The sequence below is a fragment of the Phyllostomus discolor genome, chromosome X (assembly GCF_004126475.2).
Source record: "Phyllostomus discolor isolate MPI-MPIP mPhyDis1 chromosome X, mPhyDis1.pri.v3, whole genome shotgun sequence".
Taxonomy (NCBI): Eukaryota; Metazoa; Chordata; class Mammalia; order Chiroptera; family Phyllostomidae; genus Phyllostomus; species Phyllostomus discolor.
In genome coordinates, this window is record NC_050198.1 from 31,085,117 (window position 1) to 31,112,705 (window position 27,589).

The 27,589-nt window shown below is 49.4% G+C and overlaps 1 protein-coding gene across 7 annotated transcripts; it reads left to right on the forward strand.

Annotated features, from left to right (window-relative positions):
* The first annotated feature begins 87 nt into the window (after window positions 1–87).
* RBM10 (RNA binding motif protein 10) lies at window positions 88–26,970 on the forward strand. 7 transcript variants are annotated; one of them, XM_036016910.1, is made up of 24 exons: window positions 88–386; window positions 2,151–2,292; window positions 12,157–12,340; window positions 13,854–14,090; window positions 15,919–15,988; window positions 17,706–17,779; window positions 19,179–19,265; window positions 21,242–21,302; window positions 21,444–21,620; window positions 21,993–22,153; window positions 22,323–22,420; window positions 22,506–22,593; window positions 23,194–23,380; window positions 23,481–23,587; window positions 23,714–23,831; window positions 23,915–24,006; window positions 24,103–24,267; window positions 25,198–25,347; window positions 25,431–25,496; window positions 25,579–25,767; window positions 25,859–25,933; window positions 26,227–26,333; window positions 26,409–26,538; window positions 26,637–26,970. In XM_036016910.1, the coding sequence occupies exons 1-24, from the start codon at window positions 317–319 to the stop codon at window positions 26,760–26,762; spliced, it is 2,961 nt and encodes a 986-aa protein (XP_035872803.1). In that variant the 5' UTR covers window positions 88–316; the 3' UTR covers window positions 26,763–26,970. The 7 variants fall into 7 exon arrangements, with proteins under 7 accessions (XP_035872803.1, XP_028377969.1, XP_028377970.1 ...); XM_028522168.2 differs by having other exon boundaries at window positions 89–386; window positions 23,481–23,623; XM_028522169.2 differs by having other exon boundaries at window positions 89–386; window positions 21,993–22,150; window positions 23,481–23,623.
* Window positions 26,971–27,589: the final 619 nt, after the last annotated feature.

Below are 27,589 nucleotides of genomic sequence, written 5' to 3' on the forward strand. Positions count from 1 at the left end.
CGCTTGCCAATCAGAGCGGCCCAGGGCTGGCCCTTGGCGGATAGCGGCCAATAGACGCGGCCAGCCAGAGCGCGCTCCCTCAGTAGGTGGTTGGTAGTGGAAGCGCCGGCTCTCTGCTCCTGGTCGCCATTTTGTGCTGGTGATTGCGACCGGTGGGAAGTAGGCAGCAGTGGGTTTCCCGGGGAGGGCAGCGCGCTTGGCGCTTCTTCCCTCCCCCTCCCTCCGCCTTTCTGCCTCCACCCTTGAACTTGATTGTTGCGTGGACCGGCTCCGGCTGAGCTGGGAGAGTTGGCAGAGGTGGCGGAGGGCTGATGTGATGTCAGGAAGCCCTCCCTTGACAGCCCGAGCCGAGAAGGTGAGCGTCGACGCTGGTCGTGGGGGCGGAGGTAAGGGGCCGGAGGCTGGGGGTGCGTAGACTTAGGTTAGAGGGAGGACTGCGGACCACAACCGAGGGATGCGTGCACAGTCTGAGCCTGGGAGGGGTTGTCTTAAAATTTTTTTACCCCTTTGAGAGCAGAGGCGCGTGCGCGATCGGGACGCAGGGATGGGTGCACGCGGGTTGGGGGAAGGGAGAGACAGATGGGAGTGGGCTACTTTGCTGTATGTGACACCGAACTTATCTGTGGGGAGGCGAATGCCTGAGACTTTGATTTTTTTTTTTTATCTACAGGGGAGAGATGTGCTGTCTGTTCTGTGACTTTGGTACTTATCTGTCTGTGGGATAATGTTCTGTGGCTCAGGTCCTTGGGAGTGGAGGGAGGGAGAATTTCTGTATGATCCTAGTCTTTATCCTTGGAGTGTGTGTTTCTAACTCGGGTCACTATTCTGGGAGAGGTCCTTATCTATGGGGAATCTTCTTGTGACTGGCCCTAACCTGCTTACTGAGTAAGGAAGGAATGCAAGGAATGCGTGTGACTTATTGACCCTTCTTGAGGGACGATCGGTGACTGTGACGTTCATCCATTGAAAGGGGGCCTAAGTGTGGGGTTATGGCCCATATTTGTTGTGGGTTCCTGTCTGTGATTTTGGCCCATAGTTGTTCAGGGTGCATGTCTGTGACTAACCCCTATCTGTTGTGTATGCCAGAGTCTACTGAGGGTTTTGTATGGACTCTTATCCACTGGGGACCCTGGTTGTGATTCTCTTACCCATCTGGGAGCAGGTAACTCTGGTTCCCTGGTGGCTTGAGGAGGAAGAGAAAATTGGTGTGTTTGCCACCACATGGAGGAAAGGTGTGGTGACAACCCGGTGTTAGACAGGTGCTGTTACCATCTGGCTTTGCCTAAATCCTGTTCAAAGGGTGGGGCCAGAAGATTCTAGGATACTACCTGGTGACTCCTGGCCAGATCACATGACTCTCATGACTTCCTTAGATCTCACAGTATCCCTGAAGGTTGGGTACAATGACTGCCCTTCTAAGCCAGTAGAATTGCACAGTGGTTTGGAACAGCCTCTGAAAGGACTCCTTTTGCCTCTGAATAACTTGGGCCTAGAGCCCTGGGGAGAGAGCTGCCTTGGGACCTGGCTGCGCATGAGACAGGACTCAGGACTGAGCCAGTTGCCCTGTGAGGGCCAAAGCTGTTTTGGCCAGGAGCCCAGGGAGGCGGCAGCTGTCTCATTGCCAAGTTAGCCCCTCATGCCCTAAGCTTTTCATGGTCTCCTGCTGTCTTGTACAGGACAGCAAATATCTTGTTGGGAGGATGAAATAGCACCTGGGTGTCCATGGTAGGAGCCTGATAGGTGCCTGGGAGTCCTGTTGTGAAGTCTTGCCTGATCTCTAACAAGTCATTCAGCACCAAGAGCTCTCCTAGGCAGATAGTTCGGGGCTTGAACCTGTCTACCAGTTTCAGGTGGCAAAGCCCTGATCACAGAATAAGTGGTACCACCAGGTCTCTCTGCAAGATGTCCCCTGTCTGCTGAAAGCCTTGCTCATTCTAGAGCAGTGAGTTCTAACTTCACATTTGTGGGGAAAGGAAAGGAACAGACCAAGTAGAGGCTGCCTTCCTGGTCTGGTCCACAGGAACACTAGGAGTAAAGAAACAATGTCTCTGGGCTAAGAGATAGCAGAAAACCTTGACAATAAGGGTTTCTCAGGGAGGCCCTGTCTGCCCCAACTGCCTTGACTTCTTTCTTCCTCCCTCTCTCCCCAGAGTCCCTGCAGGAGGCATCACCCAGGCTGGCAGATCATGGTGGCAGCAGCGGGGGTGGCTGGGAAGTAAAACGGAGCCAGCGGCTGAGGAGGGGCCCCAGCAGCCCCCGAAGGCCCTATCAGGACATGGAGTATGAAAGACGGTGAGTTACCTGCTTCTACCTTGACCAAACAGCCTAGGCTTGTTCCTGCTGTGAGAATTGATCCAAGAAGATGCTAGGAGGGGGCTTCCGGGCAGAGGAAACAGTATAGCGGATGATTGGTTTCTTTTCAGCATTTACTTGGTACCTGTTGTGAGGCAGAACCTATGTGCTAGGCTCTGGGAGTGCCATAGTGAACGAGACATATATGATTGTGGACTTCTCTTTACTCAGGGTCTCACAAGGAAGACCACACAGTTTACAGGTGATTCCAGAACAGTTGAGTGGGTGCCGTAGTTGGTTGTAAGGGTGGGAAGGGATCAAACAAAAGGGAAGAATGGAGGCTGATACCCAGGTTCCCAATTTGGGTGACCAAAATAGGTGTATGGTACCATTCGTAGTCTGGACAGCCACTGTGGGAGGAGAGGCAGAGATGCGTAGTAGGTTGTAAATGCCTGTGGATTCTCAGGAGAGAGGTTTGAGCTGTGGCTTTGGGTTTAAGGGATGGGTGAGAGTGGTGCCTTCAGAGTCAGGAATTTGCTGGGACAAATATGGGGCAAGCCAGGTCAGATAGTGGGAGATTTCAGGGTCGGGGTAGTCTGAGGTTGGTGTGATACTTGTCTTGGAATGGAAAACTCTCCTACAGTTATCTTTAAACTCTGGTAGATCAAGAAACAATTGGGACACTTGATAAAGATATCCCAGGCCATCCCCTCACCATCCTGGTATATCAACTCAGTTGAGTCTAGTGCAGGTGATCTATTTCTTACATTTTAGGATTATATAGGCAGGCAGACCTAACTCCCCCAGAAAGCCATTATTAAGAGTCAGCATAGCCCTGGCTGGTGTAGCTCAGTGAATTGAACATGGGCTGTGAACCAAAGAGTCGCCAGTTCCGTTCCCAGTCAGGACACATGCCTTGGTTGCCTGCTAGGCCCCTAGTGGGGCCCACGTGAGAGGCAACCACACATTGATGTTTCTCTCCCTCTCTCCCTCCCTCCCCCTCTCTATAAAAATAAATAAAATCTTTTAAAAAAGAGCCAGTATACTTGTAAAATAATTTTTAATGTCCTACAAAGTGTTTCTTCTACCACCAGGCCCTTTTAAAAATGTAGAATTATAATTTGTTTTCTGAAAAGAGCCCAAATTTGAGATGTGGTCATCCATCATCCAGTGTTAGTTAGTCTTGACCTTCTTTAAAAATGTCTTTTGAAAGGCATTTGATTTTGGATGGGATTCACTGGAAGTGCTCTGTGGCAGTTTCTGAGTTAGGGTAGATGACTTTATTATCAAATAAAGCCACTGACTTTCTGTTTTTTATTTTCTTATTTTTTTGGAGGGGTGGTGCTTTTAAAGGACCTCAAATGCAGAGATTTGAGTTAATCATACTTTTCCAGTTCACAGTAGGTTTCTATCATAGGTCAGTACAAAGGTCTTTCTTGCCATATTTATTTTTTCCTTTTTGTTTCCAATTTCCATAGGTGTGGGCAGCTTTTCTGTCATGTTTGAAATGTATTGTTCTTGAATATTTAGTGTTATTTTGAGTCTCTATAAGATTTTATTTTTAGAGAGAGGGGAGGGAGGGAGGAAGAGAGGGAGAGAAGCATCAACGTTCAAGAGAAACATTGATTGGCTGCTTCTTGTACACCCCCAGTCAGAGACCTGGCCCGCAACTGTAGCTGCAACCTGTGCCCTGACTGGGACCAGTGACCTTTTGGTTTGTAGCATGACACTCACCAGTCAGGGAAGCCCTTCATTTAAACATTTTTTAAAGGTTTTATTTATTTATTTTTAGAGAGGGGAAGGGAGGGAGAAAGAGAGGGAGAGAAACATCAGTGTGTGGTTGCCTTGCAGCACCATCTACTGGGCACATGGCCAGCAACCCAGGCATGTGCCCGGACTGGGAATCCAACCTGCGACCCTTTGATTCACAGGCCGGTGCTCAATCCCCTGAGCCACACCAGCCAGCAGCCCTGCATTTTTAAAGATCTGTCTGTATTGCCGTGCGGGTATTAGTGTTTTGCTTCTAATTGGTCCCAAAGACACCATGCAGGGGTGTCCAACCTTTTGGCGCCTCTGTACCACACTAGAATAAGAGTTGTCTTGGGCTACACATTAAATATATTGTGACACATAATCACAAAATATCTCATAATCTCTTAAGGAAGTTTATGATTTTGTGTTGGCTGCATTCACAGCCAAGCTGGACTGCATGCAGCCCATGGGCTGCGGGTCGAACACCTCTGCTAGCGTATGCTGGCTGCCTTTTGCTTAACAATACCCCCAAGGATGAATACTTGTTCTTACTTTTGGTGTGCTAAAATTTATCTCTTTTTGGTCTTATAATCTGTGCTTTCAGGATCTTCTCTGTTCCTACTTCTGGTCACAATGATTGTTTTCACTGTGTAGTTTTACCTTTCTCATTCAGGAATTTAAATTTATTTAGAGTCCACTTTTGAATATGGTATAAGGTAGGTTCTGGTTTTATTTTCTTCTACATAGTGGGCAGTTTTCCCAGTACCGTCTCCTAAATAGTTCATTCTTCCTTATTGATTTGTAGTACCTCACTTCAAGTTCCCTTATGTACGTGGATCTGTCTTGAGTGATCTAATTTGTTTCATTGGTCTACTTGTTCTTCCCATCCCAAAACCTTACCGTTTTTATTATTATGGCTTCATAGAATGTCTTAATAGCTCCAGCTTTGCTCTTAATTTTCAAAGTTGATTGAGCCATCTGTGGAGCTTTATATAAAAAGCTTACCAAGTCCCTCAAAAACATTCAGGAATTTTTATTGAGATTGCATTGAATTTATGTACTAATTTGGGGAACATTGTCATCTTTGTCACCTTTCCCTTCTCCTCTTCCTCTCCTCCTCCTCCCCCTACCCTCTCCCTGCTCCCACATTTGCCCCCTGACAAACATTTGAGTTAGTAGCAGACAACCCTTAAGTACTGCAGCATGTATGTCCTAAGAACAAGGGCTTTTTCCCTCCATAACCATACTACACTATCCGGAAACTAATATCTGGAAATCAATATCCGGAAATTTAACTTTGATGCAATACTTTGTCTTACATAAAGTCCATATTCAGTCATAAACATTTGTCCCAATAATGTCTTGTATAGCTGTCCCTAATCCAGGATCCAGTCCATTGCATTGAGCTGCTTTGAACTTTTAGTCTCTTATCTGGAACTCAGTCTTTCTTTGTCTTCTATGACCTTGATATGTTTCAAGAGTATGGGTCAATAAAGTGCAGCATAGGGAATATTGTCAATAATATTGTAACTATGTATGGTGCCAGATGAGTACTGGAGCTATCGGGGGAACACTTTGTAAAGTATATAATTATCTAACTACTATATGGAACACCTGAAACCAATACAAAATGATATTGAATGTAAACTGTAAGTGAAAAAATTTTTTAATAAATTAATTAAAAATGATTAAAAATAATAAATTTTAAAAAGTACAGGTCAGTTACTTTGCAGATGTTTCTCAGTTTGTTTTTTTCTAATGTTTACTCATGAATTTTTGGCAGAAGAATTATTTAAGCAATGTTACATATATATTGTTTAAGTGTAAGTTTTTTAAAAAGAGTACTTATTTCTTTAGAGAGGGGGAAGGGAAGGAGAAAGAAGGAAAGAAACATCAATGTGTGATTGCCTCTTGCACACCCCCTACTGGGGCACCTGACCTGCAACCCAAGCATGTGCCCTGACAGGAAATTGAACTGCTCAATCCACTGAGCTACACCAGCCAGGGCAATGTTACATATATATTTTAAAACATTCACACTTTATTAGATACTGTATTTAGGATATTTGCATCTGTATCCATCAGTGAAGTGGTCATATAGTATCCTTTTCTATTTATCTGGCATTGAATCGAAGTAGCCTCATGACATGAATTCAGCAACTTTTGTTATTTCTCTTTTGGAGGAACTTATATAAGAGTTCTCTGTCCCTTGAAAACTTGGTAAAACTTACCTTTAAAGGGGCCTGAGTTTTTGATTATCATTCTGTCTACTTCTGCCAATTTTGGCATTTTCTACTCATTTTGTGGAGCTCTTCATATATTATAATTCAGTCCAGCTTCTTAGAGGTGTATTATGAACCGTGTCTGCCTTTGAACAGTGATTAGTCAGAGTGCTCTGTGGCCAATGTAAAGTATCCCTTACTATCTAAATCTGTTCCTTTTCTGGATTTAGATAGTAAGAGTTTAATAATCAGATTTATTTGGTTTTAGATGCTGAGTATCAGAGAGTTCAGGATTTCATCTGAACATTTATTCAAATTTGTTTAGTTCTTAAATTCTAATGACTAGAGTTCAAATATTGAGGGGTACCTCTAGTAAGCATTTATAAAAACAACATTGTTCATATCAAAAACCTTAACAATACTCATAGCAGCCACTTCATATTGAGGCATTTACCATAAGGGAATGATTTGTGTTCCAAGCCAGGCTCACAAAGACAGGGACTTCATTTCATTCACAGCAGTATCCCCAGAGCCTAGAACAGTGCCTGACACATAGCAGTTGTTATATTAATACATGTTGAATGAATAAATGAATGAAACACTTTATTTTCCCTATTTATTACTTATCTTTTAGCTTTATGGTTATTTCAGACTTATGAAATTTCAAGCATACAGCAAAGTTGAAAGTGTTTTACAGTGAACACCTCTGTATCCATCCACTGGATTCTACCATTAACATTTTACCCTACTTGCTTTATCACATACTTGTGGTATCTTTTATATTCCAGATATTTTAAAATTTTTACAAAGTCAGATTTATCAGTTTTCTTTTTTATTTTATGACTTCTGGGTTTTTGTCTTGCTTAGAAAGCCTTTTCCCATTCTTGAGGTGATCATTTTTTTTCTTGTGTTTTCTTTCTAATTTTTTTTTTGTTTTCTATTCAAGAATTTAAATTTTTGATCCATTTAGAATTTAGTTAGCGTAAGAAGTGAGGTAGATAAACAACTTCATTTTTCTCAAAGGTCAAAAAACTTTTGCTGTGAAGGACCAGATAGTAAATATTTTTGGTATTGTAGACCACATGGTCTTTGTCATAGCTACTCACCTGCTGTCAGCCATAATATGTAAATATTGTGTACGTGTGTTAAAGAAAATTTTATTTAGGTGACTGGATTTGGCCCACTGGCTATAGTTTGCCTATCCCTGGGCCAGTTATCACAAGTAGTATTTACTGACTAATCCATTCCCCTCCCTGCTCCCCCACCCGAGTTTATTTGAAATGCAACCTTTGGTTTATTTTAAATCTCCATTGTGTTTTTGTACTATGGACTATTTGGTTTTGCTGACCTGTCCATTCATGTTTTTAATTGTCCCACCTTTATATTTATAATATGTGTTAGTGTTTGGTGGGGCTTCTCTCTCCCTCATTAGTCTTTGCTTTAAAGAGAATTTTTCTGACCCTTCTAAGTTGTTTCTTGTCCTTTGCTATTATAAACAGTGCTGCAGTGAATAATGTTTCTGTACATGTGCAAGCATATCAGTCCATTAAAATCCTAGAAGAACTGTTGGTCAGAGAGTATATAGATTTTTAGTTTGCCAGCTATTGCCAAATTCCCCTCCATAGGGACCGTTCCATTTTCACTCCTACCAGCAACATCAGCGTGCATATTCCCCATACAGCCTTGCCAATAGTTTGTTGTCAAACATTTGGACTTTTGCAGATCTGTTAAGTTAAAAATATACCATCCCTAACCTTCCTTGCAGAAGAATTCCAAATAATACACGTAGATACTCATTGCTCTAGGAGGTAGAGCTTAATTCCTCTCCTCTTTGAGTGTGGGCTGATCTGGTCTTAGTGACTCACTTCTGAAGAATCTAGGGTAGAAAGGGAAAAAGAGAAAATTGACAGCAAAGAAACCTGACAGACCCTCCCCCCATAACTAGATGATCAAGGTCAATATCCCCAGTGATAAGTCATGTTGATATCATGTACCCCCTGATACAATACAATCCAGAAGGGCAGCTCATATCTGCTATGTTCTCTCCAGAACACTGTAACCTCCATCAACATATCAGACAAACCCAAGTTGAGGTACATTCTATAAAATACCTAACCAGTACTCTTGAAAACTGATATGGTCATTAAAAACACACACACAGCCCTGGCTGGTGTGGCTCAGTGGTTGAGTGCCGGCCTGTGAATCAAGGGGTCGCTGGTTTGATTCGCAGTCGGGGCAGATGCCTGGGTTGCTGGCCAGGTCACCAGTGGGGGGCATGTGAGAGGCAACCACAAACTGATGTTTCTTTCCCTCTCTTTCTCCCTTCCCCTCTCTAAAAAATAAAATAAAAATCTTTAAAAAAATAAAAACACATACATGCACAAGGCAAGACCAAAAACTTACATAGGCAAGAGGAACCTACAGAGGCATGATGACTAAATATAATACAACAGCTTCGATTTGATCTTGGAACGGAAAGAGAATAGTAGTGGAAATACTGGTGAAATTTTCTAATATAGTGTATACATTGGTTCAATGATTTTTCAACCACTGTGCCATAAGAATTTTTAAAACATGCAGTACCTGACTATCCAGTTAGGGGCACTGACCTCTTTTCCCTTAGATTCTAATAAAACATGACAACAGCCAACACAACGATAGCCATCTGAAGTGAATGAATCAAAATTATACTCATTTTTGTCAGGTTGGCAAAAATACACTTTTTAGTGTGCTGCAGAATTTTAGTAATTAGTGTATGTGTGCCATGAGATGAAAATTCCTGGCTTAGTTAACTTCTTAGTTTTATACCCTGTAGTTCTTCTACTAACATTAGAGGAAGCTGGGTGAAAGGTATACTAGAATTCTATTAAGTTTGAACTTTTCTGTACATCTGAAATTATTTCAAAATAAGTTCGACTTCATTAAGATTAGAATCTTTCAGAAACATCGAAGGATACTATGCAAAAGAGTGAAAAGACAATCCACATAAGTGAGAACATATTTGCAAATCACATATCTGGTAAAGGATTAACACCTAGAATATATAAAGAACTTCTACAATAGCAACAGAAAACTGCAATTCAAAAACAGACAAAGACTTGCATAGACATTTCTCCAAGGAATATATACAAATGACCAATAAGCACATGAAAAGGTGCAAAATGACAATTGTTGGTGAGGATGTAGAGAAATTGGAACTTTTGTGCATTGCTGGTGGGAATGTAAAATGGTACAGCCACTGTGGAACACAGTTTGGCAGTTCCTCAAAAAATTACATATAGAATTACCATATGATCCAGCAATTCCACTCCTGGGTATATGCCAAAAGAATTGAAAGCAAGGACTCAAACAGATACTTGTACACCAGTGTTCATAGCAGCATTAGTCATGATAACCAAAACAACCAGTAGGTGGAAACAGCCCAGGTGTCCATTAACAGATGAATGGATAAACAAAATGTGGTGTATACCATACCATACATACATATTCAGCCATAGAAAGGAATGAAATTTTGATACACTTTACAACATTGATGAACCTTGAAATCATTATGCCAAGTGAAATAAGTCAGACCCAAAGGGACGTATAAGATTGCTTTAAAAGAGGTACCTAGAATAGGCAAATCAATAAGACAGAAAGTAGAATAGAGGTTGTGGAATAGGGCCTTATTGTTCAATGAGTATGGAGTCTGTGTTTGGGATAATGAAAAGGTTCTGGAAGTAGTGGTGCTGGGTACATAGTGTTGTAAGTGTACTTTGTGCCACTGAATTGAAGACTTAAAAATGATGAAAAAGAGCCTGGCTGGTGTAGCTCAGTGGATTGAGCGTGGGCCGTGAACCAAGGGATTGCTGGTTTGATTCCCAGTTGGGGCACGTGCCTGGGTTGCAGGCTAGGTCCCCAGTGGGGGATGTGTGAGAGGCAGCTGCACATTGATGTTTCTCTCCCTCTCTCCTTCTCCTCTCTCTAAAATAAATAAATAAATAAAATCTTTTTTTAAAAATGATGAAAATGAGCCCTGGCTGGGTTGTTCAGTTGGTTGGAGTGCTGTCCCGATGCACCCAGGTTGTGGGTTTGATCCCTGGTCTGTACAGGAGTTAATCAGTGAATGCATGGATAGGTGGAACAATAGTTTCATCTCTTCCCCACCCCCGCGACACCCCCCTTCTCCCCCTCTCTCTCTCCTTCTCTCTTCCTCTCTCCCCCTCTCCCTCCTTCTCCCACCCTCTCCGACTCTCTCCCTCTCCCCTCTCTTGCAAATCAATAAATTGGAAAAAACTTTTAATGATTGTTCTGTGTATTTTACTACAGTAACAATGATTTAGAAAAGTACACAAAAATAAATTTTAAATGTTTATTTTTTAAATGGCCTATCCAGTGTAGTTTTAATTTTCATCTTTCATTATGACTCAGATAGAGCATCTTTTCAAATAGAAATAATTTGTATTTCTCTACTATGAATTCTGTTCCTTTTCTATTTCCTTTTGTATTTTTCCCAGTGTATTGTTTGTCTTGACTTGGCGTATGGTGGTTTTTGTTTTTTTCCAAGCAGATGTGTTTTGGTTTTCTATAGTTGGATTTAATTATCTTTTCCATGGCTGTTGGATTTGGGTTATAGTTTTCCCCATTTCAAGATTATGAAGGAATTCACCCTATTTTTTATTCTATTTTTAATGTTTCATTTCTTCTATTTAAATCATTGACCCATTTCAAATGTATCCTGGTTTATATGTGTGAAGTTTATATGTGTGAAGATCTTGCACGTGTCTAGGTAATCTTCGCAATGCAGTTATATTTGGGATCTAAACAGTGACTCTCTGAATCCAGACAAAGTATTTATTTTGGCATATTAATTTTGTACCTAGCATCATTAAAGATTTATTATTTGTAATCATTTTTCAGTTGATTCTCTTTGCAAGCATTTCTTGATATCATTTATAAATAATGGTGATTTTACCTTTTCCTTTACAGCTTTTAGTCTCTTCATTCCTTTGTTTAGTTGTTTTAGCTAATATCTTAGAATAATGTTAATAATGATACTAATAATAGACTTGCTAGTGTTGTTCCTGACCAGGATTGGGCTCCTGCTATAGTAGTCTATATGGTGTCTGTTTTTCCTTGTTTTAAGTAAACATGTATTAGTTGCTTATAGAATACTTTTTTAATCTTTATTTTATCAAAAAAATAATTATGGTTTACCTACTGAATACTAGGAAACTAGGCTAAGTTTTGGGGACTAGGGCATTAAACCAAATGGGTATGGTTCCTTCATTTTCCAGAATTCAGTCCAGTAGTTTTTTAAATCACCAAAGAAATGCATATTAAATCAACTTTGCATTTATCACTTTACAGTTATTGCAGTAGGAAAAATTTTAACAAAACAGCTGCTAGTTTTAGCAAGGTGACTGAAACACAGGGGCAAGGTGGCACAGGGCACGATGAGGTGGAGAGAGGTCAGCAGGGACCTTGGCCCACAGGACCCTGCAGACCTTGTAAGATCTTGGCGAGCATTTCAGTGTTTTCTTCTAAGAAGAAGAGAGAGCCAGTGAAGGGAGTGATATAGTTGGGCTGAGTGGGCTTTTCCTTATAGAGCACTCACATTTGGGGTGTAGAGGATGAACTGGGGGATTCCTGAGTGGAGGTCAGGAGTCTATACCCAAGGGCTCAGTGAATGATGACAGCATGGACTGGGGAGGTCAGGGAGGGAAGGAGAGAAGTGGATTGGATCTATGAGAATTGGGAGCTTGCATAACCCACAGGGTCACAATTTAGGGACCCCTGTCGGTGGTTGGGACTGAGGGTCTAGAAAGAGTGAGTGGGTAGGGGTCAGCCTCACCTATTGCCCATTTCAGAAAGGACTGCCCTCTGATCCCTCACATCCTTGTTCCCCCAGAGGTGGTCGTGGGGACAGGACTGGCCGCTATGGAGCCACCGACCGTTCCCAAGATGACAGTGGGGAGAACCGCAGCCGGGATCACGACTACCGGGACATGGACTACCGGTCATACCCCCGAGAGTATGGCAGTCAGGAGGGCAAGCACGACTATGACGATTCATCTGAGGAGCAGAGTGCAGAGGTGAGGGCAAGAGGATCAATCAGGCCTTGGGGCGGGGGCAGGGTGGGGAGGGAAGCTCCTGCAGGGCCTCTATCTGGCTGCAGGTAGCTCTCAGCTCCCGTGCCTTTGGACTGTGCTCAGTGGCTTTGCCTCACCTGGAGAGTCTGTCCCCATTCCCCCTCTGTGGGCTCCTCTCCCAAGTTGGGTCTCCCTGACTTCATATGCTTGGCTCTGTACTTCTGAGGGCCCTTAACTACCACCTCTCTCCCTTTCCCCCCAGTATTCAGTTTGGGTCCATAGTTTACTACAAGCCCTATACTGTCTGCTACCAGCCAGTAAGGGTTTCTTAAACAGCCTATTAAGTGGCACTCAGTGTCTAAGGTTGGGGGGGCAACTAGGAAATTGGTTATCACCAAGCAAAGCAGCTCTGGGAGACCAGCTGTGTGCATTCCTGATGGTGGCAGAGCCCTTAGACAGAAGGGAAAGACCCCTGAGACCTCTCCTCCACACCCCATGTTGGGTAGTTGGCCCTGGCCTAAGGAGGGAGGCATGATACACACCATCAGGGAGCACCCAGCTGAGGAGAACAAGCAGCCTTTGCCTTAGGGATACCCCAGTTAGAAGGGGCAGTTGGGGCCCTGGTCAAAGCAAGCAGACAACTCTCTTATTTGGCAGGATGGGAAGGGTACTCTTGCAATCTCAGCTCTGGAGGGGCAGAATATGGGTTGCTAGCCTCCCTTTGGGAGGGGTCCAATGCAGAAACCCCTGTGGTAAGTAGCCAAGCTTCCCCAGTGTTAGCTGGGTTGGGAAGAACAGGAGTGGAGCACTGAATTATCTGTTCCCCACTGAGGGTGGGAGGGGTGTGGACCCAGGCCTGGCCTGCTTAGTCCTGGCAAGATGGGTTGGGCAACACTCAGGAAGCCAGTGACCACGCCCTGTTAAGAGGGAGTCTGGTGATGATGGACTGGCCAGGCAGAGAGGATCAGGGACCAGGAGGCAGTGCTGTGGCCTTGCACATTTGCCAGTCTCTGCTGGCTAGCTCTGGCTGAGATCTTCAGCTATTCCTGTACCCACAACTTGGTTGCAGGGCCCATGCCCAGGCTAGGAATCACAAGTGATGTGTGGCCTTTTGTGGCACAAGGAACAATTGTGCATGTACTAGCTGAGCTGGCTAGGGAGGAGGGGGGAGACACAGAGGGCGAGGGTTAGTGTGCCCACCTCGGACCGTCTCTTCTCAAGGAGATTTAAGCAGTGTCTGGCCACCTGTCTGTGAGTTCCTCCCCCACACCAACACTGCTACCCGCTTCTCCCCACTCCCCACAAAGGCAGCCCCCACAATAATCCCAGGGAGAATTTTCTGCCCCAGAAGGGTTGCAGTACAGGCCTTACCAACCCTGCCTGCCCTGAGCCTTTAGCCAGAGCCCGCCCACCCCTGGCTTTCAGAGCCTGCCTGCCTCAGAGCCAGTGGCCAACCCCTAGGCCCACCCCAGACTGACTGCCTGTCTGGTGTCTCTCATCTCATTCTGTTGGCCAGGATTCCTACGAGGCCTCCCCAGGCTCTGAGACTCAGCGTAGGCGGCGGCGGAGGCACAGGCACAGCCCCACCGGCCCGCCAGGCTTCCCCCGAGACGGCGACTATCGGGACCAGGACTATCGCACGGAGCAAGGGGAGGAGGAGGAGGAGGAGGAGGAGGATGAGGAGGAGGAGGAGGAGAAGGCCAGTAACATCGTCATGCTGAGGATGCTGCCACAGGCAGCCACTGAGGATGACGTACGTGCCCCCCATGGCCCTGGGCAGGTGGCAGAGCAGAGGCCAGGCTGGGTCTCCTCCAGGGCCCTCAACTTCTCCCTCACCCCCCGACCTCAGCATCTTTCATCCCTTCTCCCTACCAGCTCCTGTCTCCTAGCACTGATCTGTTCTCTGGGCAGGCCTTGTCTCCTGGTCTGCAGGGAGGAGTGTCGGATAGGTTGGCTTGCCCAAGGGGCTGCTGATGGTGGGTATGGGAGGGAACAGCATTCCTTCTACACGGTCCACTGGTCCTTCATCCATTCTGCATATGTTGTTCTAGGGCCAGACCATGGCCAAGCCCAATGCTGGGTATTGCTGGTGGCAGAGATGATGTGGCTAGAGAGGGTTCCCATGAGTTTTCTCTGAGGTTTTATTCTCACCGCCCCCACCCCCCCCTTTTCTCACCTGTATCAGATCTCCTCAGTGGCCTGGCCACAAAGCCTTGTGTTTTTCTTTGACTTCCTTTACTGCCGCTAACAGTCTCTTCATGCTGTTTTCTTTCATGGTGTTCCCTTCTATCTTTCTCCCTTTTCTCCTATTTTCTTCTCCTACAGACTCCCCCTAAGGAGCCCCAGTAAAACCCCAAGAGGGCCACTAGAATAGCCTTCTTGATTCTCCTCCTCCGTCCTGCCAACTCCCTTCCCTGTGAATTCTCTGCTCAGTTCTCCTATGAAATCTGCCGGCTGCCCTCAAGTCTGAGTCACCTATTTTGTGCTGGGTCAGACAGTAGCTGAGCTGCTGACATTTCTTGAGGATTTATCACAGGTTGGGCCATACACCAGGTCTTATTCAATCCTTACAGCCACCCCTCAGGGAAGGTACTCTTTTAATTTCCATCCTATGGATGAGGGAGCCAGGTCCCCAGCAGTGAAGTGACTTGTCCCAGGTCTCACAGGCAGTGAGTGGCAGAGCAAAGTTGGGGTCTGAAACTGGACAGCCCGGCCCAGAGCCCAAATTCTTGCTGTTTCCTGAGTCCTTCCTCAGTGTTTGTGGTCCAGATAATCTCCTCATGTGCCTTTCTTTTTCATCCTCTTGTGTGTACATGTTTGTGTTTGTGTACAGGTTTAATCTCCTGTCTGCTAGTTAACCTGATAAGAAACTGAGGCCCACAGGCGTTAAGAGTGCTGCCAGAGAATGCCCAGCACACACTCCCAGTCTTTTGCAACAGGCACCATTGGCCTAGAGACCCTGCCTACCTGGTTTAAATACCAAATTGCATCTGCAGCTTCCCTCTGGCTTACTTCATCCAAGAAGCTTTCCAAATCTCACAACCATGCGATGTTGTCTTTGCTCCAAGTTACTGCTCTACTCAGGTTCTAGGACACACGATTTGGGTTTGCTCAGACACCAGTCCTTCCCAGTTTTGTATCTGTGTCATAGGTCTCTTTTGATGCAAGCAGAGGGCAGCCCCTTTGCAAAGGGTCAGAATTGCATCCCAACTTTCCTTGCTTTGTGGCTGCACCAAGCCTGTTGTCAGACTGCTCCTGCCCACCATTCTTGATTTGTAGGCTCACTTGCTCTCTTATTGTTCTCTACCCCCAGGGGTCATCATGCTGCCATGCTTCACTTTGCACCATGCCCCTTTCTTCATTTGTCTCACTCTGCAAGTCTGGGCCCGAAAGCTGAGACTGGGTATTGGTGTGGGTCTGGGGCTCTGGTCAGTTGGGGAAAAGCCCTGAGAGAGAGAAAGAGGAGATGGTGTGTGTACATCACCGATGGCTCCTCGGGGTCCTGAAGGCCTCCAGCTGGCCTCAACTACCCAGCAGTCACCTTGTGCTGAGCCTGCCCCAAACTGTATCTCCCCATACAGATCCGTGGCCAGCTGCAGTCCCATGGTGTCCAAGCACGGGAAGTCCGGCTGATGCGGAACAAATCCTCAGGTGAGCTTTCGTTCCCAGTGCCTCCCCTTCCGCTGGCCAGCCTCCACCAAGTCTTCCTCCTGCCTCTGCCTCCTCCGTACCCTCCCTACCCTGCCTTCCTGCCAGAGCTGGGAATGGGCAGCTTGGGGTACCCCTGTTCTTCTCCCCCTCATCCCACTCTCCTCACAGCTCTGGCCAGCAACCTTTTTCGAGGGGCTCTTGGGGAGGAGGTGCAGCTCTGAGCTGAGCTGTGTGTTCTCGAGGGGCAGGGCCGGGGCCAGGCTCCAGGGAACCTCCTCTCTGGGACTCTAAGTGTCTGAGATGGTAACCCCCTACCAAGGTACTCCCTTCCCTCTCCTTACTCCTCCTTCCCCTGCCCTCACTCTCCCCCTACATTTTTCTGATAACAGCCTCTGACCAGAAAGTAGGTCTGGCACAGCTCCACCCATATAGCCCAAGAGGGGAGGCAGGGGGTGGGTCTCATCCCAAGGAGCAGCCAGGACTTCTGGCCTCACTTGTCCCCTCCCTTCCTCTTGTAGGCTGCTTGGAGCTGGCCTGAGGGTAGTAGGGGGTTTGGGGGGAGCTATCTCTACAGGATTTCTGGCCCAGGCTCCCCAAGGCAGATACAGTGGGGCCTTATTCTGCCTGGGCTTCTCTCTCCATCTCAGTCTCTCTCCTCCCCACACCTCCGTATCTCTCTCTATCTCTCTCTATCTCTCTCCCACACACACACACACATCATACCATTCCATCCTTCTGTGCATCCTAATGGTTCTTTTGGAAATCAAGCATGTACCCCCTAGCCCCACCATGTCTAAGCCCTCTCTGTGTGTACACCTTCAAAGGTAGAGCTGCTTCCTGCATCCTCAAGCCCTAGGTCCCTTTCCTAGCCCTGGCCAGGCCCAGAACCTCTCTTGGTAGCATACAGGTCTTCCTGTGCTTCACCCCAGCCAAACCACATGCTGCCAAGATTCTGGCCTGTCTACCCACAGTGGTGCCCCATGTGCAGCCTCCTCTGTGGCCCTGGGCACTTCTCTCAGACACCCACTGATTTGTTAAGGTCCGTCTGGCCGATCCTGGCCCCCGTTCTCCTGTCTAGGAGAACCTGGACCATGGGTGGCTCTACTTTTCCCAGCTTGGCCTTGAGGTGGCTCTCTTATGAGGCCCACCTTCCATGCACTTTGGTAAGGCTAAGATGACATAATGTCCCTAACTCCCCAGGTTCCTGATGGGCCTGGAGCCTTCCTAGCCTCACTGAGTATCCCTGCCCACCTTTTCTTTTGTTCCTTGGATTAACAACTGTTATAGGGCCCCTCCTGGGCTCCCCTGGCCTTGTGCTGGGCCCCACCCTTCAGTTATTTATTCTGGCCCATGTGGAGCCAGCAGCCTGCCCATCTGCCCTCCTTCCTTCTCTGGAGACAGACCTCTACTTGTACCCTTTTCCTCCCAGCTCCTCTCTGTCTCTGTCTTCCCAGCTGGCGTGTGTATGTATCTTTCCCCACCCATCTACCTCTCTCTAGTTCTGTTTTCCTCCTACCCTCTTTCCTGCCCCTCCTGGACATCTACCTTGCCTCCCACCCCATGGTCTTTCTCTCTGATTGCTACTTTCTCTTCCTTTCTCCTCTCCCCCTCTTCCCTCTCTGCCCCATCCTCTCCCCTCGGGTCCCGCCCCCAGGAACACCGTGTGTCCAAAGCTGTTGACTAACCCACTGCGTCTGTATCTGAATGCTGTCTCCAGGTCAGAGCCGGGGCTTCGCCTTCGTCGAGTTTAGTCACTTGCAGGACGCTACACGATGGATGGAAGCCAATCAGGTTGCTTTGCCGCACTTGAACCCCCCCCCAAACAAATACTACTTTGTAATCGAGCGCTCCCCATCGCCTGATTCTTATGGACACAGTTCCCTGCCCTGTGGCCCTGTGTCCTATCCCCCCCACCCCCTCTCTCTCCCCCTTCCTGACCCTCAATATCTCCCGTTCCCATCTCTCACTACCCACTGGGCTGCCCATCAATAGCCCATGCTCGCCACTTGCCCTTCCCCCACCGGGTACTGGCTCTGTCCCTTCACCTCTCCTGGCTGAGCTTTCAGTGAAAGAGCTACCAGGGAGGGTCTTCCACCTAGGCTCCCACTCCCAGGGGGACTGCCCTGCTCTGGGGTTAGGCAGAGCCAGCACTTCATTCCGGTCTCAGGCACCCCTGTATCCAGCCACGGTGGGGGAACTTAGCTACTGGCACACTAACTAGCAAGTCCTGTTTTGCCAGCTCTCCCCACATGTGAGTTCAGTCCTTTGATTCCCACGCAAGAGGCCAGCACTGCTCTGTTGATCTAAAGTACCAATCAAGTGTGATAGTTTCATTCACCAGTACCTGGTTGTCCCATTCCTCCCACTGCACCTACCCACCACAGGAGTCACCACTTGCCCCACCGTGCTTGGGGCAGTCCTGCCCTCTCAGCAAGGAGCCATGCTGCCAAGAAAGGAAGGGAGCCTGCTCCCTCAATGTGGCATGGGCTCCCAACCCAGCAGCTTTGGGACCTTCAGAGACCCAATGATCTGCTCTGCTTGCCCACCCAGAGCCTGGCTCGCTGGTGTGCGGCACTGAAGGGAAGCATCAGGGGAGGTGGGGCAGGTGTGCTGGAAGGGGGCTCAGCAGGGCCAGCCCTGGGACCAACTCTGCTGCTCCATAGGCTAGTGCTGTGAGCCCAGGACCCACCCAGCCACGGGAACACAGCTTCCCAGCAGGAACTTCCATCTTTTCAATATGGCTCTTTCTTTTTCCCCTTCTCCAGCACTAGCGCGTGTGCACTCTCTCTCTCTTTCTCACCCCTTCTCTCCCTCCCCTCCCGTCCCCCCTTATCCCAAGTGTAGCCTGTGTAGTGCTGGCCCTGGGTGTGGCCTGGCAGTGTCATGGCTGAGTGGGGGGCTTTCCCCATTGTCCGGCAAGCGTCGGTCAGCCGAGCACTGTGTGCCTGGTGGCGTATTAATGTGTGTGTGCGCGTGCGCCCTGAAAAGGCAGCAAACACCTGTGCCAGAGGGCTGCGGCGCTTTCCCTCCCTCCTTCCCTTCCTTTTTCCCTCGTCCGTTCTCCAACCTCCCTCCGTTCCCTGTCCCTCATCCATCCAGCTGAAGGGCTCGCTCACTCTCTTCTCCTGTGCTGAAACGGTGTGTGGGGCACTGCTGCTTGAGCCTCACTCAGCTCTGGTTTTTCCCACAGCACTCCCTCAATATCCTGGGCCAGAAGGTGTCCATGCACTACAGCGACCCCAAGCCTAAGATCAATGAGGACTGGCTGTGTAATAAGGTACAGGGGTGGTGGGCAGCAGTTGCCATGGACTGAAACAGCACCAGCACCAGTGGTAGCGACCTGTCTCCCTGGGACCTCTGAGGTGGCATGGAGGACTAGCTCAGCTTACATAGCCACAGTTCCTTGCCACCCACCTACCCACCAATGTGTACTAAGCTCTTACTTGGTACCAGGCTCTGCCCTCATGAAGCATGATCTTGCCTGAAGTCCCAATAGATTGTCAATTAATATTTATATAAATTATTAACTAGTGACAGTGGAGGCATAATGTGGTATGTAAAATATGGACCTCAGAGTCACACTGGCTGAAATTAGACTCTCCCAGGTCTACCTCGATTTTGAACAGGGCCCTTAACCTTTCTCTGCCTCACTTTCATTAAAATAATAGTGATGAGAAGTTGACACTTGGAACATCTGGTCAACAGTACCATATAATGTTAGCTCTACTCTGAAGGAAAGCACAGGGTGTTCTGAGAGCCTATGGCAGGTGACCCAAACTCGAAGGCCATTTTGACAAAGCCATGTCCACCTGAGGCTGAGGATACAAGCTGTAGGCTTTTGCAGTCATATTCCCAAAGAGAAAGCTGAGAGGTTCAAGAGAGGTGGACTATGGGTGAGCCTTGAGCCGTGACTTGCTCCTGATTGCAGGGCCCGTGGGTTCAGGTCTTCCCTGGGCCAGCCTCACCTTCCACAGCTGGGTGGCAGTCCTTAGACCTAGGGGAGGATTGAGGGCTTGCAGAGGCCCTGACCCTTTTCCCCAAGAAGAAATCTGCCTAGTAATGGAGTTGGGGCCTGCTTCTTAAAAAAAAAAAAAAAGTAATATAAGAAGACAGGTATTCACTGTCTCTGGAAAGGTAGGGACAAAGTGACAGTGGAACTCTATCCCTTCTCTATTTCCTATATTTTCAGATACTCCTTGAGACCAGGGAATTCTCTACTTTCCCCTTCTTTACCCTGCACATCCTGTTGGTCACCAGGTCCTCTCGATTCCATTATAGAAATACCCTCCCTTGCCATTCCCATTATACAGGCAGTTCCTCACCCCCTTCCCCAGGTAGTCACCACAGATCCTCTCGTATGCTGGCCTCTTGCCTCTTTCTCCCACCCTCTCACCCGTAACATTCCTCAGAACCACCTCTGACCATGTCCCTTCTCCCACAACTCTGAGCTTAAGTGGGACCATCCTCCATAACCTAGTATCACCTTTCCTCTCTAGTCTCAGCTTTTGCCTCTCTGCTCACCCTCCAACACCAGCTCTAGAAAACTTCTTGTTTCCTGGGTTAGCAGTCATTTCCCAGCAAAACCACACCAAACCAAACTTCTGGGTCTCCCAGATCAAACATCCCTGCTGACTTTCCCAAGCTGAGTGAGCAGTGGCCCTCTTCACCCACTGCCTTCCCCAAGCCCATTTGGTGACCATACCCACAGACTAGCCTGCCCCTCTCTGCTGGTGGTAGGCCATGCGGAGCAGAGCCTGGCATAGGAGCAGTGTTCAGTACCTGACGCTGGAACAGAGGGAAATGTGGAAGCTGGTGGGGGGGTCTCCAGAGGCAAATTTCTTGAGAGCAGCAGGATCCAATCTAGCCCTTGAGATAAAGGAGAGGTGGAAATCTGGCAAGATAGGGACTCCTGGCATTTAGGGATAGAAACATTGGAGGTTTATTTCTGAAGAGGGAAGCAAGTTTTGGGAAGAGGAACCTACTAAAGGGAGTACCTCAGAGGAGCCAGCAGTTTAATGGGTAGGGAAGTTGTTGATTCCTGAGATGAGGGGGTGGCGCTGAGGACAAATTTGAGACCATATAAAGGGGAATTTCACAAGCCTAAGAATGACAGCCAGAGCCCCCGCCTCCCCTGATTCTGGGACCTCCCTTCCCTGGGACGTGATGGGGTTCCTTGGGGGATCTCTGGATCCTTGTTTGGAGGGCATAATGGAAAGCCCCACCCCTTCTGATGACCTGGCCTGTGCCTCACAGTGTGGCGTCCAGAACTTCAAACGCCGCGAGAAGTGCTTCAAATGTGGTGTGCCCAAGTCAGGTGAGGCCCTCATGCCTCCTCTCTGCCCCAGGACATTGGTGGGAGGGGGGAGAAGGGGGAGGGGCCAGTGCTCTGGGAGGAGGGTGACCAACCCTGGAGCCTCCCCTTTGTCACTATTCTATCTTCTGCCTTCCCTGACAGAGGCAGAGCAGAAGCTGCCCCTGGGCACAAGGCTGGATCAGCAGACGCTGCCACTGGGTGGACGGGAGCTGAGCCAGGGCCTGCTCCCCTTGCCACAGCCCTACCAGGCCCAGGGAGTGCTGGCCTCCCAATCCCTGTCACAGGGATCAGAGCCAAGCTCAGAGAATGCCAATGACAGTGAGTCAGTTGTTCATTCCTTCTTGTTCCCTGCCCTAGGATGTCTGGACTGGGCTCTCCAAGGCCAGACAGATGATGGTGACCAGGATTTAGTCCTTCCAGGGGTCTCTGACGAGTAGGGGGATAGGCAGGTGATACAGGGACAGCAAGGGAAGAGCATGACCAGACTTGACTTTGGGGGTGTATTGGGAAGTTCTTGGCAGGTGAACGACTGAGCTGGGACTTGGAATTGACAAGCAGAGTTTGTGCAGAAGGAAGAAGCAGGTGCAAAGATGTAGAGGCCAGAGGAGAGGGAGCAGTGGGGAGCCACCAGAGGGCAGGGCTGGAGCAGAGTATCACCAATGCCCCCTAATGCTGGGCCCCTTCCTGCAGCCATCATTTTGCGCAACCTGAACCCACACAGCACCATGGACTCCATCCTGGGGGCCCTGGCACCCTATGCAGTGCTGTCCTCCTCCAATGTTCGCGTCATTAAGGACAAGCAGACCCAACTGAACCGTGGCTTCGCCTTCATCCAGCTCTCCACCATCGTGGTGAGGGCGGCACAGGGGGGGCCGGGCAGCCAGGGTCCCGGCCCCCAGGGTGGGGAGGAGGGACCCTGACCCTAGCTCCCACCGCGGCCCCACGCCTGGCAATGGGGCAATGGAGCCGGGGACCTCCCCGGGCCTGACCCTTCTGCCCCTGCCTCCCCTCCTCCCCCAGGAAGCAGCCCAGCTGCTACAGATCCTGCAGGCCTTGCACCCGCCGCTCACCATCGATGGCAAGACCATCAACGTTGAGTTTGCCAAGGGTTCTAAGAGGTCAGGGCCCCACCTGAGTCCCTTCCCAGCTTGTCCCCCAGCTGGGGGCCCCCATCTCACTCCCAGTCTCTGACATCCTCCCCAGGGACATGGCCTCCAACGAAGGCAGCCGCATCAATGCTGCCTCTGTGGCCAGCACTGCCATTGCTGCGGCCCAGTGGGCGATCTCACAGGTACTCAAAGACTCTTCTCCGCCTCAGCATCTTGATACCTGAGCCACCTCAACCCTCTTGCACCCTCTCTGTGAACAGGAGGACTGGCCTGCAATTTTGGCTTCCCGTGGACCCAAAACCCTCTCACAGTGGCTGCTGTGGGCTCTTGGGGACCTTGCTCCCTTCCTGGTCACCTTCCAGGCTTTCATTTTAAAAGCCATTGTGGCTGGCTTTCTCTCCTGTTTGGTGGTTATTTTATCATCCTGAATTAACTACAACTTCTTTAATAAAAAGGAATATATAAGTGGCTGAAAGAAAATTGGGAAATTAGACTAAAGAAGGGGAGAATGCTATTTCTCTTAGTCTGATGCCCAGCACATGTTCCACATAAGAAATGTACCAGTGTCAGCCCTGGGAGCGTTTTGGCATGCATCTTTGTTCTGTCTTGTTTTTGCTGCTGCCCTGTTTTGCTATGGCGAGGCAGCCCTCTCGTCTTGCTTGTCTGAGGGCTGCTTGCTTTCTGTTGTCAGACACTAGCCTCACCTCTGGGCAGCTGACTCTTAGCAGGTTACCCTCCTCCTGTGTCCCCTCCTCTGCTAATGAACCCCTCCCACCCCTCAGGCCTCCCAGGGTGGGGAGAGTGCCTGGGCCACCGCCGAGGAGCCATCAGTCGACTACAGCTATTACCAGCAGGATGAGGGCTATGGCAGCAGCCAGGGCACAGAGTCCTCCCTTTATGCCCATGGCTACCTCAAGGGCACCAAGGGCCCTGGCATCACTGGAACCAAAGGGGACCCAGCCGGAGCAGGTGAGCACCCAGCATCCCCCCTCAATCCCATGTGGGGGCCAGCCGGCATAGGGTACTGGGCCCCACCACTCACAGGCATTCTCCCTGTCCTTCTTTCCAGGTGCCGAGGCCTCCCTAGAGCCCGGAGCAGATTCTATGTCACTTCAGGCTTTCTCCCGTTCCCAACCTGGTGCCACTCCTGGCATCTACCAGCAGTCAACAGCTGAGGTGAGCGGCAGCCAGGGCACTGCTGCCAACAGCCAGGTGAGGGAGCTTGAGGGAGATCCTGGGGGGTGGGCATGGTGGGCATCAGCAGACACTGAGCACTGTTCCCCTGTCTGGCCCCATGACTAGTCATACACCATCATGTCACCTGCTGTGCTCAAATCTGAGCTCCAGAGCCCCACCCATCCCAGCTCTGCCCTGCCGCCAGCCACCAGCCCCACTGCCCAGGAGTCCTACAGCCAGTACCGTGAGTAGCCCTGGCCTGCAGATGGGCGGTGGGAAGTTCCTTAACAAAACAGAGGGGTTTGACCCCCCCTTACCATCTCCCAGCTGTTCCTGACGTCTCCACCTACCAGTATGATGAGACATCTGGCTACTACTATGATCCTCAGACTGGCCTCTACTATGATCCCAACTCCCAGGTGATGGGGCAGCCCAGGGAACAGGTGGGGTCTGCAGTTTCCCTTCTTGAAGTCCTCCCTCATGCCCCTTCTCTCCCCGCCCCCCCCCCCCCCCAGTATTACTACAATGCTCAAAGCCAGCAGTACCTGTACTGGGATGGGGAAAGGCGGACCTACGTTCCTGCCCTGGAGCAGCCGGCCGATGGGCATAAGGAGACAGGGGCACCTTCCAAAGAGGGCAAAGAGAAGAAGGAAAAGCACAAGACTAAGACAGCCCAACAGGTGATCACCAAGGTCCAGCAGTCACTGGCTGGCTATTCCGTGTCTTCTGGGGAGTACATTTCTACCATCTGTTACCTCTACTGCTAAGGGAATAGGGTGCAGGCTGGATGTGTACATGGGCAGTAGTTTTGCTCAAGGGAGACCAGGTTTCTGGTCTAGTTCTGTCCTTTGCTGCATGACCTTGAGCCAGGGCAGTCTCCTTAGTACAGGGCAGGGCCAGACAATTCCCTGAGGTGACCAGTGCTATCCACATGAGCTTTGTCAGCTCTTCTGTCCCCCCAGTGGGAACTCTTCACTGCTGGTGGGAGTGTGTGCTGGTGTGGACATGCATACTCATTTGGGCTCACACCACTCATGGGAGTGTGTCCATGACTACATGTAGATATGTCTCAGAGAACTTCTCTCAGGCCCAGTAAGGAGCAGGAAGGAAACGGGTATTGCAGTGTTTTGTGTAGTGGGCAGTTGGAGGCAGCCTCAGTATCTGTAGAGAAAGAATATGACAGTCTGAGTGCAGCCCTTAGAAGCAAGAACTTGATCTGGTAAATTCTAAAAATGGTGGTGTGCCTAGGGGAGAAACTATATAATATGGCATGTGGCAAAGTATCACAGATATAAATTAATATGGTAGACAGAGAAAGCCATCCTATGCATTTTAGAATGATAAAATGAAAACACAGGGAACATAATAGTATAGATGCCTGTTAGGAGAATAGGGGCACAGCTGGAGAGGGGCTTGATGAACACTGGTGACAGTATGACAGAGAAATGGGAGCTTTTACCACTGCCTAGCTCACCTGCTTGAGGTGCAGGGCAGGACCAGGTGGGCTGCTGCAGGGGCAGTGAGCAGTGGATGGAGTTGGTGGGTTTCTAAGAAGGCTCTTAGAAGTTTTCTAAGTTGGTGGGAGGGCCTTACCTGACCCTCACCCCTAGATTGCCAAGGACATGGAACGCTGGGCCCGCAGTCTCAATAAGCAAAAAGAAAACTTCAAAAACAGCTTCCAGCCCATCAGCTCCCTGAGAGATGATGAAAGGCGGGAGTCGGCCACTGCAGATGCTGGGTACGCCATCCTGGAAAAGAAGGTGTGTTGTGGCCACCCATCTATACTTCTCACCCCCATCATGTCCCTCTGTGGAATCCCTAAATTTGTGTCCCTCCATCTCAGGGAGCACTCGCTGAAAGACAGCACACCAGCATGGATCTCCCAAAACTGGCCAGTGATGACCGCCCAGTAAGTGCCCAGGTCAGAAAGAGGGGCGAGGTGTCTCTGATTTTAACAGGTCTGACCTTCCATGCCCTTCCACCTTCCACAGAGCCCACCTCGAGGGTTGGTGGCAGCCTACAGTGGGGAGAGTGACAGTGAGGAGGAGCAGGAGCGAGGGGGCCCAGAGCGGGAAGAGAAGCTCACTGACTGGCAGAAGCTGGCCTGTCTGCTTTGCCGTCGCCAGTTCCCCAGCAAGGAGGCACTCATTCGGCACCAGCAGCTCTCTGGGCTCCACAAGGTAACTAAGGGAGGTTTGGCAGGGAACTTGGTCCTGCTTGTCCTGGCCCAACCCAGCCCAGCCCAGCCACTTCACTCCTGTCTTCTTGCAGCAAAACCTTGAGATTCACCGGCGAGCTCACCTGTCAGAAAATGAACTAGAAGCACTTGAGAAGAACGACATGGAGGTAAGTTGTGACCCACTCCTAGGCTCTATCCCTCTGTCCCTTGTCAAGTGTCCATCCCCTCAGGCAACTGGTACTCAAGTTGCTTAGCTGAGTACATCCTGCCCCTACAAGGCTTTTTCCCAGTTCCTCCACACTGGCTGCTCATGCCTATAATGTTCTGCCTGCAGGACCTCATACCTGTTTAGTCACATCCAGCTCCCCATGGGACCCCCCCCCCAACCCATCTGTGCCCATATATCCTGCCATTAGTGACCAGCTCCCCCATTCTCTCTCACACACACACAAACTTTCAGCAAATGAAGTACCGGGACCGTGCAGCTGAACGCAGAGAGAAGTATGGAATCCCTGAGCCACCAGAACCCAAGAGGAGGAAGTATGGTGGCATGTCTGCAGCCTCTGTGTGAGTGCTCAGGGCCAGGTCGGGGGCCTGGGGCCAGGAGGCCAGTCACTGACACTATACTACTGTCACCTGCAGGGACTTTGAACAGCCCACCCGGGATGGTCTGGGAAGTGACAACATTGGCAGTCGCATGCTCCAGGCCATGGGCTGGAAAGAGGGCAGTGGCCTGGGCCGAAAGAAGCAGGGCATTGTGACACCCATTGAGGCAAGTCTCCTGTGATCCCTTCTCCATCCTCCATTTCTCTCTGCTGCAGTCCCACCTTGCCCCCAGCCTACCTGACCGAGCCTGCCTTCCTCACACAGGCCCAGACTCGGGTGCGGGGCTCTGGCTTAGGTGCCAGAGGCAGCTCCTACGGGGTCACCTCAACCGAGTCCTACAAGGAAACATTGCACAAGACAATGGTGACCCGCTTCAACGAGGCCCAGTGAGGACATGCGAGAGCTACTTAGACATCTGTTGGTGTTCAGCTTGGGGCAGGGGAAGATGAAATGTTGAGTGGTCTGAGCAGGGCCCTGCACCTGTCTACTAGCCCACCCCCAGCCAGAGAGACCCTGGCCAAGTCAGACTTTGAGTTGATGACTTGGAGAACTGGGCCGGAATCATGTTCTTTTTATAATAAAAGCTGAAAAGCCCACAGCTTGCATGTCTCTTTCTCATACCCCAGTGTCATCTGTGGTTGACACAGGAGCATAAATACAGATAGACAAGGGGCCTTGTCAGGCTGAGGTGGGTGGCAGTGGTGGCATTCACAGTGTCTGGTACATGGTAGGTACCAGCTCAGTGGGGGTGTGGGGTGGGCAGAACATGGGGTTTAGGCCTGTGCCCCAACTCACAAGATCCTGATCATAGCCCTTCACCATCGTCAGAGCCAGCAGGTCATGCTGTACAAGGAAATCCAGCACCACCAGGGCACTGTTGGGTTTAAAGTCACCCTCAGTCAGAACCAGGACTTTACCCTCAGTGGGTATTTGAGGGTGACAAATACCCCTTGGGGTATTTCATATACCCCATCCCCTAGCATTTGTTCTATAATGGCACAGCTGAACTTTACCTGGCCCTCCCTGGGTCTGGGGACAATGCCTGAGGGCATCTCCAAATGGATGACAATAGGCAGTCTGGCACCTATAGGCCCTGTACCCTCAACAGCCTGATGACCCCAAGGAGTAGAGACAGAGAGGTTTGGCCTGCCAATCCCAGGTCCCAGGGTTGCCCACCAGGATTGTTTGAGTCCACTCTTGTCCCCATCCTCTCCAGG